We start from the raw sequence: 12,858 nt of genomic DNA on the forward strand, positions 1-12,858 counted from the left end.
CGGATCATTGAGACACTCAAAAACCCTCCACCATGGTGAGGTGGCAGCCCATCAATGCAATACTCAGTATGTGTTTAATACTCATTCAATACCAGATTTACATTGCATGTCTGTGTCTCTTGCAGTATGCTGCATAGTGTTGGAACCCAAGCTTCTTCCTTTTTATTCTTGGTTTTTATTGGTCGAAGCTTACAATTCTAGTCTACTGCCTATATACATGTACCTTTCTTTTATTTATCTTCAAAAGTGTTGGTGCTGCTGTAACAAGTGAATTTCCCCACAGTGGGATGATAAAGTCTATTCTATTCCGTATTCTATTCTATTCTATTCTATTCTATTCTATTCTATTCTATAAATTAATCCGTTATGGAGGACGGTTTCTGTGCCCAGACACGGTTAATTATTCCAATGCGTGCGTAAAGTGGCCGTGTGAGCGCGCACAGGCTTGGGGAACTGCTGCTGTCAGACGCCTTCTCTGGAGCGGGATTGCAGGACACGGATCGTCCTCTGGAACCAACCATCTTGTGTCCAGCGTAGTCTGGTCCCCTCTGGTCTCTTCCACTAATCCGAATTAATCACAGCTGAAGATGAAAAAGTTAAGCAACGAAACGGCTTTTTTTGTTTTTCCGAGGGGGAATATTTAGAGAGGATTGTTTTATTTTGTGTTGCTGCTGCGCTCGGACATGGCTAATCTCTGGACGCAGTGAGATAATTTCTCGCGTCTGCGGCGGTGGAGACCTGCGGAGGAAAGTTGCGCGTGGCAGGACAGTCTAACCGGAGCTGTGACAGAACAAGGAGAGCGCCATGGTGAAGTCTCTCCTTCTCCTGCTCAGCTGGACGGTGATCGCAGAGGTTGCGAGGGCTCAGAACGACACGGAACCAATCGTCCTGGAAGGGAAATGCCTGGTGGTGTGCGACTCCAACCCGGCCATGGACTGGAGGTCCTCGTCCTCTCCGCTCGGCATCTCGGTGCGCGCCGCCAACTCCAAGGTGGCTTTCTCTGCAGTCCGGAGCAACAACCACGAACCATCCGAGATGAGCAACAAAACCAGAATCATCTACTTTGATCAGGTTGGGTCCATTTTATAAAGAAATCAGAAGGGACATTGTTTTATTTCCGCAGATGATATTTTACACATTTTAATTATTTTTTAAACGAGTCATTCTCTTTTATGAGTTCATTTGAACACATCCTACATTTTAGTTCCACCCAGAGATTAGACAGAACACGGACCCAGTTCTGTTCAGATTCTGGTCCAAAACGATCCTGTTCGAGGGCGGGTGCCCTGCAGTGCCCGCACAAGCGCTCAACACTTTTGCCTCCAGCTGCTGACACACGCACGCGCACACCCTCGAACGCGCTCCAAACGCACAGTTCAAACAGCAGCCCGAACCTGCAGGAGCCCGATTAGTCACACAGCCAGGTGTTCCGATCCTCTCGGAGCATTTTTCTCATCAGTGAAACCGATCAGATTTTATTCTGAGTCCTGACCTGGTCTCAGAACACCGCGGCTCTGCTCTGCTGCGGCTGGAGTGGGCTAAAACAACCTTAAGATGCGGACTGACATGTTCCGGTAAACCAAAATATTTGTTAAGCAGGTTTGTCAAAAGAGTAAAAATGTCTGAAAAACGTTAATTTGCCTTTTTAAAGTCCACTTTTCTTCTTCCATAGAACCATTAGATCCCCGTTTTAACTCCACTGAGAATAAAAGTTGAACTAAATGATTTTTGAAGTGTGTCACATTGAGTTTGTGTCTGATCCAGATGGGAGGCTGCGTGTAGTCGACTGCTCATGTCTGATTTCAATTTTTAATATTTAATCTCCAATCCCTTTGAAATTAGTGTCTTTATTGAAGCTCCAAAGCAACATTTCTGACTGAGTGTGCGCCGTTCTCTCCCGCAGGTGCTGGTGAACGTAGGGAACTACTTCACATTCGAGTCTGTATTCTTGTCACCAAGAAAGGGAGTCTACAGTTTCAACTTCCATGTGATCAAAGTGTACCAGAGTCAAACCATACAGGTAAGACTGCTCATTCAGTCAAATGTTTGTTTCTAATAAACTGATGAAAATGTTGAATTATTGAAGGTTATGGTGAACTACATTCAGAAGAAATCTGATGTTACTTCATTAATTTTATAATAATTAAAGCTAAGCAAACTGTGAAATGGGTGTTTGCAAGATATTTCAGGACCTTAGAAAGTTCTAAATGATAAATGACCCAGAGTTGTATGGCACCTTTCCAAATCAGAGGACTCCAAAGGACTTTACACTACAGTCTACCATTCATCCACTCACAAACACATTCATACTGATGAGTTACGATGTGGCCTCAGCTGCCCTGGGGCGCACTGACAGAGGTGAGGCTGCCGAACACAGACACCACTGGTCCCTCCGACCACCACCAGCAGGCAAGGTGGGTTAAGGCCTAGTCCACACGTAGCCGTTTTTTTAAACGAATATCCGCCCCTCCAAAAACTTGCATCCACACAACATTGTTTAAAAAACAAACTCTGTCCACACGTACCCGGATAAATACGTTGTTAAGGACATGCCAGACCTGTAGGCGGCAGTACTTCCCCCGTTCTTAACCTCGTCCTTCGTCTGTGGTCTTCCGCAAGGAGCAGTCATTCCGCTTGCAAAAACAAACAAGCAGAAAGCGCTTGGACAATTGATAAAGCGAGCGTAGCTCTGAGGGCATCCATGCTGTCGGCTAGTGTAAACACAGGTCGCACACGTGATGTCAGCATTTTTTGTCGCGGAAAGTGACGTTGCGGACCTTAAAACTCCGGTTTTGTCTGTCCACACGCAGACACCCAAAACGGAGAAAACGCAGATCTTCACTTTGGCCGGAGTTTTTAAAAAGATCCGTTTTCGTGTGAAAAAACTCAATTTTCGTGTGGATGACAGGCCAAAACGTAGAAGAATATCTACGTTTTGGCGGATCCCCGGCTACGTGTGGACAGGGCCTAAGTGTCTTGCCCAAGGACACAATGGCATCATTCTCTGTAGGGAGCTGGAATTGATCCTACAACCTTCCAGTCACTGGACAACCCGCTCTACCTCCTGGGCTACTACTGTCCCCAAATGTAATGATGATTCTGCACAATTGTGAGAAGTAAGCTGTGACTGTGCAGAAGCCGTGGATGACATCAACCGCCAGCTCCGTCTTGTAAAACCCAACTTTCCACAGTCAGGTCTGCCTGATTTCTGAACCCAAAATGGGCGGGACTTTCTCACCTGTTTTGCCCAAATCCTGCTGTTGTCTACGGGAACGTTGTTACAGTTATTTTTTTCTGTCTACATCTGATGATGTTCAACTACCAAAAGTACGAATTGAACCAGTTGCATGTGTTGCTGCGAGCTGTGGAGTGTACGACTTCTAAATCATTTTATATTTTACATTCAAAGTTCTTGGAAAGCAATAAAGGGATTTGATTCATGCATATTTTTCTCCTGTGGGCTAGAGGCACTTATTTTGATCCCTAGATAATACGGCCTTACATGTCTACTTTAGCATCTAACTAACTGTGCATCAGGCAGGTAACGTCTTCAGAGAAACACATCCTTTCTGGATGCCAAACACCTCAGGCTCTTTGTTTAAATTAGCAGATAATGATGAGATGATTAAGAGGTTGAATGAATTGTAAAAGCTGAGTAGAACAGATGAAAATTCAGATGGCATGACTCATCGTAGAGGAATAATTATAGGCTCGTGGACTGATTGTCTGATGAAGCAACTGAGGACTGACAAGGAGGAGGCAATGCTTTAAGAGGGCCGGTATGCACCGGTACACCATACCAGCACTTCATGTGTTGAAATTATACCTCTGAGCGCGTAAGTACCACGTCTGCTCAGAGCCCTGCACCTGCCCGTGACATCACACATGGCTGGTTGGACTTTGGCGTGTTGAGGTAGAAGATTTTTTGTTGATCCAGGCAGATTGGTGGTGTTCAGAGGAACTGGTGGCTCCTGTGTACGGCTGCTTCATCTCTGTCAGGGTGGTTCAGGGCAGCTGTGGCTTCAATGTACCTCATCTGCATGAGTGTGTGAATGAAGAAATGAATGCCAGACTGTAGAGGGAAGCACTTTCGAGTCCTCTAAGTTACTGTAAAACTGCAGCCAGATCTGCTAGTGGTTGTAGTTTTGCAGACTGTAGTTCTTTTTCATAGGAAACATGGAGGACTTTTACAAAGAAAAGGGTTAGTCCTAATCCACAAAAATAAACAATAATGAACAAGAATCTGCTTCTAGACCTACAGAAAGAGAAAGAAGAGAGAAAAAAAATGGGACACACAACAATAAAACAGGAGCAAGCTATCACTGCATCAACCTGATGAAAAAATATATAATCAACATTGTTTAACTGAACAATCACATGATAATAAATCACAGTGCATTTAGTGCCAACCACAGCCTTAAGACATGTGTTGAACGTGCCCAAGTCCATACTTATGAGAGCACCATGTGAGCACCTGTGTGTGTACACGCGCTTGTTTATGTAAGGTTTCTCTATAGGAGCGTCCAATAGAGAGTGTGAGGGGCCACAGATCTGCCCCCTAAAGATGTGCAGGAGACGGCGGGAGCTCCAAGTCCCAGAGATCCAGGAGCTTCCCCAGAGCACAGGAACTCCAGGGAGACTGCAACCAGAAAGGCCCCCGCACCCCTCGAGAGGCGCAGAGGATCGCCCCGGGGGGGCCACAACCAGCAGCCGGCAGAGTCCCGGGAGATATCGGCGGCAAGCCTGAGCCTCCCACCCCCTAGCCGGCTGAGCTGACTGATAGATCAACCTCCCATTTTTCAATAGGGATTGCTATTCTATCGTCTATTTTGGACAGTGTCTTATATACTTTAGACAGTAGTTTGGGGGGGTTGAGATTATCGAAGTCAAATACCCTTGGTGATGTTTGTAATTCTATTTAATTGAGCTTACATTTTTGTTTGACTACAGATTTAATTAGGTGGTATTCTAAAAAGCTATTCTTATCTATTCCAAATTGGGAGACTATTCTATTAAATGGGATTAAGTCCAATCCTTCATCTTTAGATACTCCCACCATGCTGTCAGAGAGGTGCTGATACTAATACTTTTGAAGCCTTCATGTTTTCTTATGCTTGAGCTAATAAATGGTAAGTCTGAAAGCTCTATCGTATTGCAAAGTGTCTGTTCTATATCTAACCAGGACTCATCTAGTGAGTTATCTTGCAACCATCTTGGTACATATTGCAGCCTGTTGGCTAAGAAATAATAATAAATGTTGGGTAGATCCAGTCCTCCTCTGTCTTTGGTCTTCTGAAGTGTTTTAAGCTAATTCGTGGAGGTTCATCCTACCAAAGGAATTTGGTAATTGAGGAGTCCAGAGATCTAAACCAGTCAGCTGGTGGTTTGTTTGGGATCATCGAGAATAAGTAATTTATTCTGGGTAAGACCATCATTTTAATTGTAGCAACTCTCCCCATGAGTGATATCGGTAAGGATTTCCATCTTGCAAGATCATCTTCCACTTTCTTTAAAAGTGGGATGTAGTGTCACAAACAGAACTCAGAAGACCCGTAATGATGCCAAACACAGTAAAGTTCCTTAAAAGTCTTTATTAGATAAGGCGTTACCGAAGAGGGCGAGGCAGGAGACAGAGTCAGAGAGGAGAGGAGGCGAGGGTCAGGGCGGGAGGAGGGGGACCAGCAAGGAGGGCCAGAGGAGTCTGGGGAGTCGGTGACAGGGAACCAGGAGCCGGGACTGCGGGAGTCTGGGGTGCCGGCGTTTTCATTGGCCAGCTGCAGACAGGAATCGTAGGTTGTCAAGTACTTGTAGGCTGTCGGAGGCTGATTTGGGTCATGGGATGGCTCAAAAAGCTCCAGACGAGAAATCTGTCTAAGACAGCCGCAAATCTCACAGTGTGATGGGCTTTAAGGGACAGAACAAAAGCCTTGAGCATAGGTTTACAAACTTTAGTCACCTCTATGCCTTTACAATTGAAAACTACCAATTTGAATACCAAAACAAACATATGGTATTACAGGTCCTGTTCAGACCACTTGGATCGGATCTGACTGACCACGCTGTATGCTAACGACCACAGAGAGAATTCTGTTAAAAGACCTTCTCCTGCAGGCGTCGTTGAGATTTTTTACAGATATTTTTTATTATACATCAGCAGGAGGTTTATGGGGCTCATGGGTGAGGGACAGGAAGGTTGTTGCATAAGTTGTTGTGAGGTTTAGTCTAAGACAAATATGTTACCTCTCACTGCTTTGATGCTGACTGTTACATTTTGTTTTGACTTTCCAGGTGAACCTGATGCTTAATGGAAAGCCAGTCATCTCCGCCTTTGCAGGAGACAAGGATGTAACTCGAGAGGCGGCCACCAATGGAGTTCTGCTTTTTCTGGAGAAAGAGGACAAAGTTTACCTTAAGCTGGAAAAGGGAAACCTAGTTGGTGGATGGCAATACTCGACGTTCTCCGGCTTTCTTGTTTTCCCACTGTAAAAAAAGAAAAGTGAAAACAACACAAAGACAATTGTAAGATTTCTTCATGTGTCGTCAGTATAATCAAAAACATTGCTGCTTCATCTGTTGGATTCTGCCCAACCATTGAAAAATGTTAATGGAAAAACATCGCCATGGAGATTTGTCAGATCCTCTGGAGGCATCTTTAAACGTTCCTGTCCACAGATATAGCCTCAAAGATGAACACTGACGCAACAAACCTACCCTTCTAACTTTGACCTGCTGAAATATGGATACAATTTTTTCATTTCTCATGGCAACTGTCTTTTTCAGCTATGTTTGATTGCTTGGTTGTAAACTGTGTGTGCTTCTGTTAGCTGTGCTGTCGCTTTGAACAAGTCTACACAACCAGACAGTGTTGTTGCTTAGTTATTGTCAACACAGTCATGGTTGCCTAACAATTTTAATTTCTCCAAAGCAGAACTCTTCATTTATTGACAAATTACGATCAAATGTGAAGTTTTGTGATCAGACGTGCCATTAGATTTTTTATAGACCCTATAACTACTTGGGGCGAAACACTACGGAAGAGTCGCACATCAGGAAATGTGGTTTCAACTATGTTGTCTGTGGCCACGTACAGAAAGTAAAATATCACGACATAGACTGAGTTTTGCATCTTGAAGGCAGAAGTCCTTCCTAGCCAAAGACAAGGACACAAGGCTGCTATGTACGAGGCTTGGGTCATAGTAAACAAACCAGAGAACTACGTACCTGCATGGCAGGGTGAGTATAGCATAGGTTTCTTTTTTTAGCGTGCTCAGAGTACAATCGTGTTAATTTTAGAGAAATACAGTTTATACTAATATGCAGTGGGAAAATACAGATGAATTAGAATGAAATGTTTATTTGAAGCATGAAATAAAGTGTATAAGTTGGTTTAATTCTGTCGTTTTGATGTTCCAGACTTGGGTCATGTTGAGCTTTGTGTTAGGATGGGAAAAACAGAAAACACCTCGCCTGTAAATAAATAGACTGCTTAAAAGCAAACCAGCAAACGCAACTTACTGTATTTAATAGAACACACGTTAACCAGCTTTCTGGTGTAATCTTAGTACATAGTTACCTTACCTGATATAAAATGGGCGCTACAAACTCGAGCATTTCGGATCGTGTTTTCAGTCCAGTTTTCATCAACCCTTTTGATGGCCTGCAGCCACAGACGCCTCCGATTTTGTTGAAATGGATGTGCTCCCTTCGGAATTCTGTAAAGTTTCAGTCCACTGCTTGAAGAGAAGCGAATCTGGCATCCTGGCATTTTACATGATTATATTTTATTACTTGCTTTGCATGTTCTATATGATTATATTTTAGCACAGTTTTATTATTAAATTATTATTTTACTGTCTATATCATTTTATTTATTACTTATTTTCTCATTTTTGTCATTTATATTAGCTCTTTTATTACATTTTTACTCATTTTAATCCAGTGTTTCCTCTGTGGGGGCCCTCTGCCCCGGGAGCGGTGGTCGACTGTAGCTTCCTGAGCGCTCTATAGGTGGGGGTCTATGCACCCCCTCCACTGAGCGCCCTGACTTAGTGTGGAAGACCTGATGCTGCCGGGACAGACGGCTCCTCTGATGGCGTTTCCTTGTGTTACCATACTTGGCTCATCTGGACTCAGCCTAATATAATTTTTACTTGTATGTGTGTGTGAGTCTGTCTGTGTGTGCGTGTGCGTGTGCTTGCATATGTTTGTAAATGTTTTTAACCTGTTATGGGAATCTGGGGTCATTTTGTAAAGCACTTTGAATCACACTTTGTTTGAAAAGCGCTTTAGAAATAAAATTTGATTGATTGATTGATCCATACACGCAACAACCCGACATTTTTATGTACTCAGAACTTCAAAACAAAGGGTTTAAAACGCTGTTTCAGTATCGAGTGTGAATGAGGAAGCCTTCACTCTCGTTGCCAGGCTGCGCGCGCAACTTTTGATGACGTAGGTAGTAAAAGGGTCTTTATGAACAAATGGTGGCGATAATGAAGCAGATGGAGTTAACCCTCCCACTATCTTTATGGATGACCCCACGAGGAAAGTTGACCATTGAGCACCATTGAGGGTGGTGCTCACTCCTCACCCCTGCCACGTGGACCCAAGGGATAAACCATCAACCCTGCTCAGTGGTCAACTTTCCTCGCAGGGTCACACCCATTAGGATAGTGGGAGGGTTAAAAGAGGATGTGAACAATGGCTGAAGGAATGGACAACAAGGCTGCAGCACAGCTGATTTGGTACCTACTGTCCCGTTTTACGGTGTTATTATCAGAAGACCGCTTCCACGGTCTCGTCACCTCCGGAACGCAAGCACACAGCCGGTTTGGTCCGGCTGACCTGTTTACAAGCAGAATGTAATCGCATTGCTACTGCGTTATCTGGGTTCTTCAGCTCGATTCGAACCAGTTCGCCTTCAGCCAGACTAACACGTTTACATGCATTTAAAACAACCAACGTGAGTCTTTTTAGGGCAATACTTTGGTTTTCTGATGCAGATGTAGTAAATGCACAGATTGTTCAGCACTCTGAACACTTTCAATATTATTTTATAATACAGTGATAATTATGACAGCCCTGATCCATTTCATGGAGTAATTATACTACAAACTATTTGAAACATTTATTCTTTCAAAGTTTAACGTTGATGAAGAAGCTTTTGTGCAATATGTAGACATTCTGAAACATTTACAGTTCAGCTGTTCTCCCCTCAATCCTCCTGACAAACCTGTTTGGAGCTGTTACAGGACCTTTTGAAAAGAGACCATTTTTAATGCTTTGTAATTTTCTCTGAAAGATGATTAAGCCATCGAAAAAGGTTCAGTTTGTTTTCCTCAGAATTCTGAGATCATAGTCTGAAATAGTTCTTCTGTAACTATCTATTTTAAGAGATTTTGAAAAAAATACACATTTTTTTTCTCAGTAAGTAAATAAATATATTTACATTTAGCAAAAAGAGTTGGGGAATATTTTTTTGATATGGAACGCTGATATTTGTGGAAAATAAAATAAAAAAACTACATTTATTTCTTTAAATGAAAAAAAAAACAAACAAACTGAAAAGCTGCTTCAACCTGCATTTCCTTAAAAATTAGACATGAGTAACATTTTTGATTATTTCTGGCTGAAGTTAAAGATACGTGTCGCAGACGCCTGGGTCGCACACCTGTGCACAAAGTCAATATGCCATCTTAAAGCCAACATTATTGAATGATGATGGTGATGATGATGATGATGACGATGATGAAATTTGGAATTTGAGGAGAATAAAAAGAGATAACCAAATGTAATTTGTTTGAGAGGATTCTATGTCTACGAGTATCATTTTTGTTATTTTAAATCACGCACAAAGCCAGATGTGGCTTTAAATTCATTTCAGCACACAAGTTAACTGTTTAGCTTGTTAACTGTATTTCAGTTTAGCTTGTTAACTGTATTGCACCCGTTCTCAAACTAAAGTTTTGTAAAACATTTTGAAAGAGGCTCGACTGTCGAACTTTTCTGACTTAACGATGAAATGTCTTCTAAAAAATGTAGTGATCATCTAAATTCATTCAAACTAGGCTATGCATAAAACTAAACCTTCGAAATAGTTTGTTGATGAGAAAAAAAGTACATAAAAGAATACTCAATATATTCATGAAAGTAATCTGAGTGAAAGGTAAAGGTAGTTAATTAAAACACATCTAAACACACAGAGCACAAAGGTTTTCACTGGTGGTGATACACAGAATCCTTAACTCTGTACCCTGATGGCGCTGTTTGAGTAACGTTACACCCATAACTTAGTCAAAGTGGCAAATAAAGGAGAAATAACATGAATGGCAGCCACCCATGATCAGAAGCCATCATGTTCCTTATGGCTCAGTGGTATTCAAATCTGATCCTGGAGCGCCGGTATGCGGCATGTCTTAGGCCTAGTCCACACGTAGCCGGGTTTTTTAAAAACGAATATCCGCCCCTCCAAAAACTTGCATCCACACCACCGCGTTTTAAAAACAAACTCTGTCCACACGTACCCGGATAAATACGTTGTTAAGGACATGCCAGACCTGTAGGCGGCAGTACTTCCCCCGTTCTTAACCTCGTCCTTCGTCTGTGGTCTTCCGCAAGGAGCAGTAATTCCGCTTGCAAAAACAAACAAGCAAAAAGCGCTTGGACAATTGATAAAGCGAGCGCAGCTCTGAGGGCATCCATGCTGTCGGCTAGTGTAAACACAGGTCGCACACGTGATGTCAGCATTTTTTTGTTGCGGAAAGTGACGTTGCGGACCTTAAAACTCCGGTTTTGTCCGTCCACACGCAGACACCCAAAACGGAGAAAACGCAGATCTTCACTTTGGCCGGAGTTTTTAAAAAGATCCGTTTTCGTGTGAAAAAACTCCGTTTTCGTGTGGCTGACAGGCCAAAACGTAGAAGAATATCTACGTTTTGGCAGATCCCCGGCTACGTGTGGACAGGGCCTTAGTTTTAACTCTGTTGCAACACACCTGATTTTAATCAGCAGGTAATTAACAGGCTTCTGCAGATGATGAGCTGCTGCACAGGTGATTCAACCGCTGAATCAAGTGTGTTGGAGCAGAGAAACCACTAAAATGTGCCGGATACCAGACCGCCAGTCCCGGAATTAAATACCACTTCTACGGCTCATAGTATTAAGCCAGTAAAGGTGTCATAGAATTAGTTCATTTTATTTTTTTACAACTACTTTGTGAGTTTCTACATAGCATCAAACGCTGTTGTGGCAAGGATCTAAAGCTGTGGCTCTATCTGGCATCCATTCAAAATCTGGATCTTCCCCGTAAACCCTGGAGTGTGAGGTATTAATTATTCTTTGTTTTTTCCTCCTGTCAAACATAGTCTTTAGCGGACAGCTCGGGCTAGCGTTAGCAGTAGCTCAGGCTAGCATTGCTCTGCAGCTAGGATTAGTGCAGCATGTATATATTTTGCAGACGTTGAAGTGGGACGTGCAGATTTAGGATGTTTCGAAGCTGGGATGTTATACCAGCTTTCCTCAGAACGACCCATTTCTTTGCGGCCTTTACAAAATTGTTACTTCTCTTCTGACTTTGAAAAGCAGGTTGGAAACCCCAAGCTGCCTCTATTCAACATGGTTTTGAATTCTAGGACCACTTTAAGTGAGCTGAAAATGGAGGTTCTGTACACAAATGTCAGCCAGTACTTGTATGGAGATGTCTTGTTGAACAGTGTTGAACAGCAACTTTGAACAGGCTGCTTGCATGTGAACATCATCTGGAGAACAAAACAAAAAGACCTGTTTGCTAAAACTATTTAAAAACAGTTTAAGGAAAGTTTAAACCTCCAGTTAAACGGTCATCTGAACAAGCTTGATGATTTTCATCTTTGATTTGTATTTTTGATTTACCGAAGCTCATAAATATTCATCATCACTTAGCAGCAAACGTTCTGATTAATGTGTTAACAAGACAGATCTGCTTTTTTTGTGGGAGTAAAAAAAAATCATAATAATGAATATTTTACACATTTATTTTACACACTCCATCCAGGCCGCCCTCCAAATGGATCTGGCGCCCGCTGAAACTCCACCTAACTGCCTCTACGTTTCTGCAGCCTGTCGCCAGGAGGTCGTGGCTTGGGGACACTCTTCACAGAGGCCTAAGAGGCACAGGAAGGGACTGGAAACCTGCCGGAAGGTGCCGGAAGAGGAGGTTCCCGCTGCCCAGACCCTGTTGCACCACTGCTACCTTGCTTGGAACTGGGCCTGTGCAGGGATTTCTTGGGCAAACGCTAAATACGCCGGACAACACTGACGCCACCACCACCTGGGTCCTTCCTTTCAGATAAAGGAAGGACCCAGTGATTCTGTCAGTTCCCCGAACGTCTGTCAGCATCAGCGTCTTATTCTAACTCCAATCAGGCTTCAGTGGCTGCAGCTTCAGCTGGTATCTATCTCCAGCGATCAATGGACAATCAGGCGGGGTACACCCTGGACAGAGAGCCAGTCCATCGCAGGGCAACACAGAGGCACACAGGACAAACAAACACACACACACACACACACACACACACACACACACACACACACACACACACACACACACACACACACACACACACACACACACACACACACACACACACACACAACTAAGGACAATTTAGACCAGGGGCGTATTAAGGACTGAAGAAGATCTGGGGCTTAACACACACGTGACACGCACTGGTCAACATCATATATATTTGTTTTGTACCACATAATTTTTAATCTGAAGCTACATATTAAGCATTTTCAGGGCAGAGTATTGTTCCTGTTAGTGTTTAGTGTGAGATGATAGTAAATACTCCCGTTCTTTCTCCAACAACTTTACCTGAT

General features: G+C 43.1%; 1 protein-coding gene across 1 annotated transcript; it reads left to right on the top strand.

Annotated features, from left to right (window-relative positions):
- Positions 1–653: 653 nt before the first annotated feature.
- On the top strand, positions 654–6,698 carry cbln4 (cerebellin 4 precursor). Its single transcript, XM_015967140.3, has 3 exons — positions 654–1,071; positions 1,904–2,020; positions 6,289–6,698. The coding sequence occupies exons 1-3, from the start codon at positions 805–807 to the stop codon at positions 6,484–6,486; spliced, it is 582 nt and encodes a 193-aa protein (XP_015822626.1). The 5' UTR covers positions 654–804; the 3' UTR covers positions 6,487–6,698.
- The last annotated feature ends 6,160 nt before the right edge of the window (positions 6,699–12,858 follow it).

The sequence above is a fragment of the Nothobranchius furzeri genome, chromosome 15, assembly GCF_043380555.1.
Source record: "Nothobranchius furzeri strain GRZ-AD chromosome 15, NfurGRZ-RIMD1, whole genome shotgun sequence".
Lineage (NCBI taxonomy): Eukaryota > Metazoa > Chordata > Actinopteri > Cyprinodontiformes > Nothobranchiidae > Nothobranchius > Nothobranchius furzeri.

Bases quoted from the DNA above. Each gene is read 5' to 3' on its own strand.
- cbln4 (XM_015967140.3), top strand. From the start codon at position 805: ATGGTGAAGTCTCTCCTTCTCCTGCTCAGCTGGACGGTGATCGCAGAG. The intron at 1,072-1,903 runs GTTGGGTCCATT...TCTCTCCCGCAG, and splicing joins GAATCATCTACTTTGATCAG to GTGCTGGTGAACGTAGGGAA. The intron at 2,021-6,288 runs GTAAGACTGCTC...TTGACTTTCCAG, and splicing joins ACCAGAGTCAAACCATACAG to GTGAACCTGATGCTTAATGG.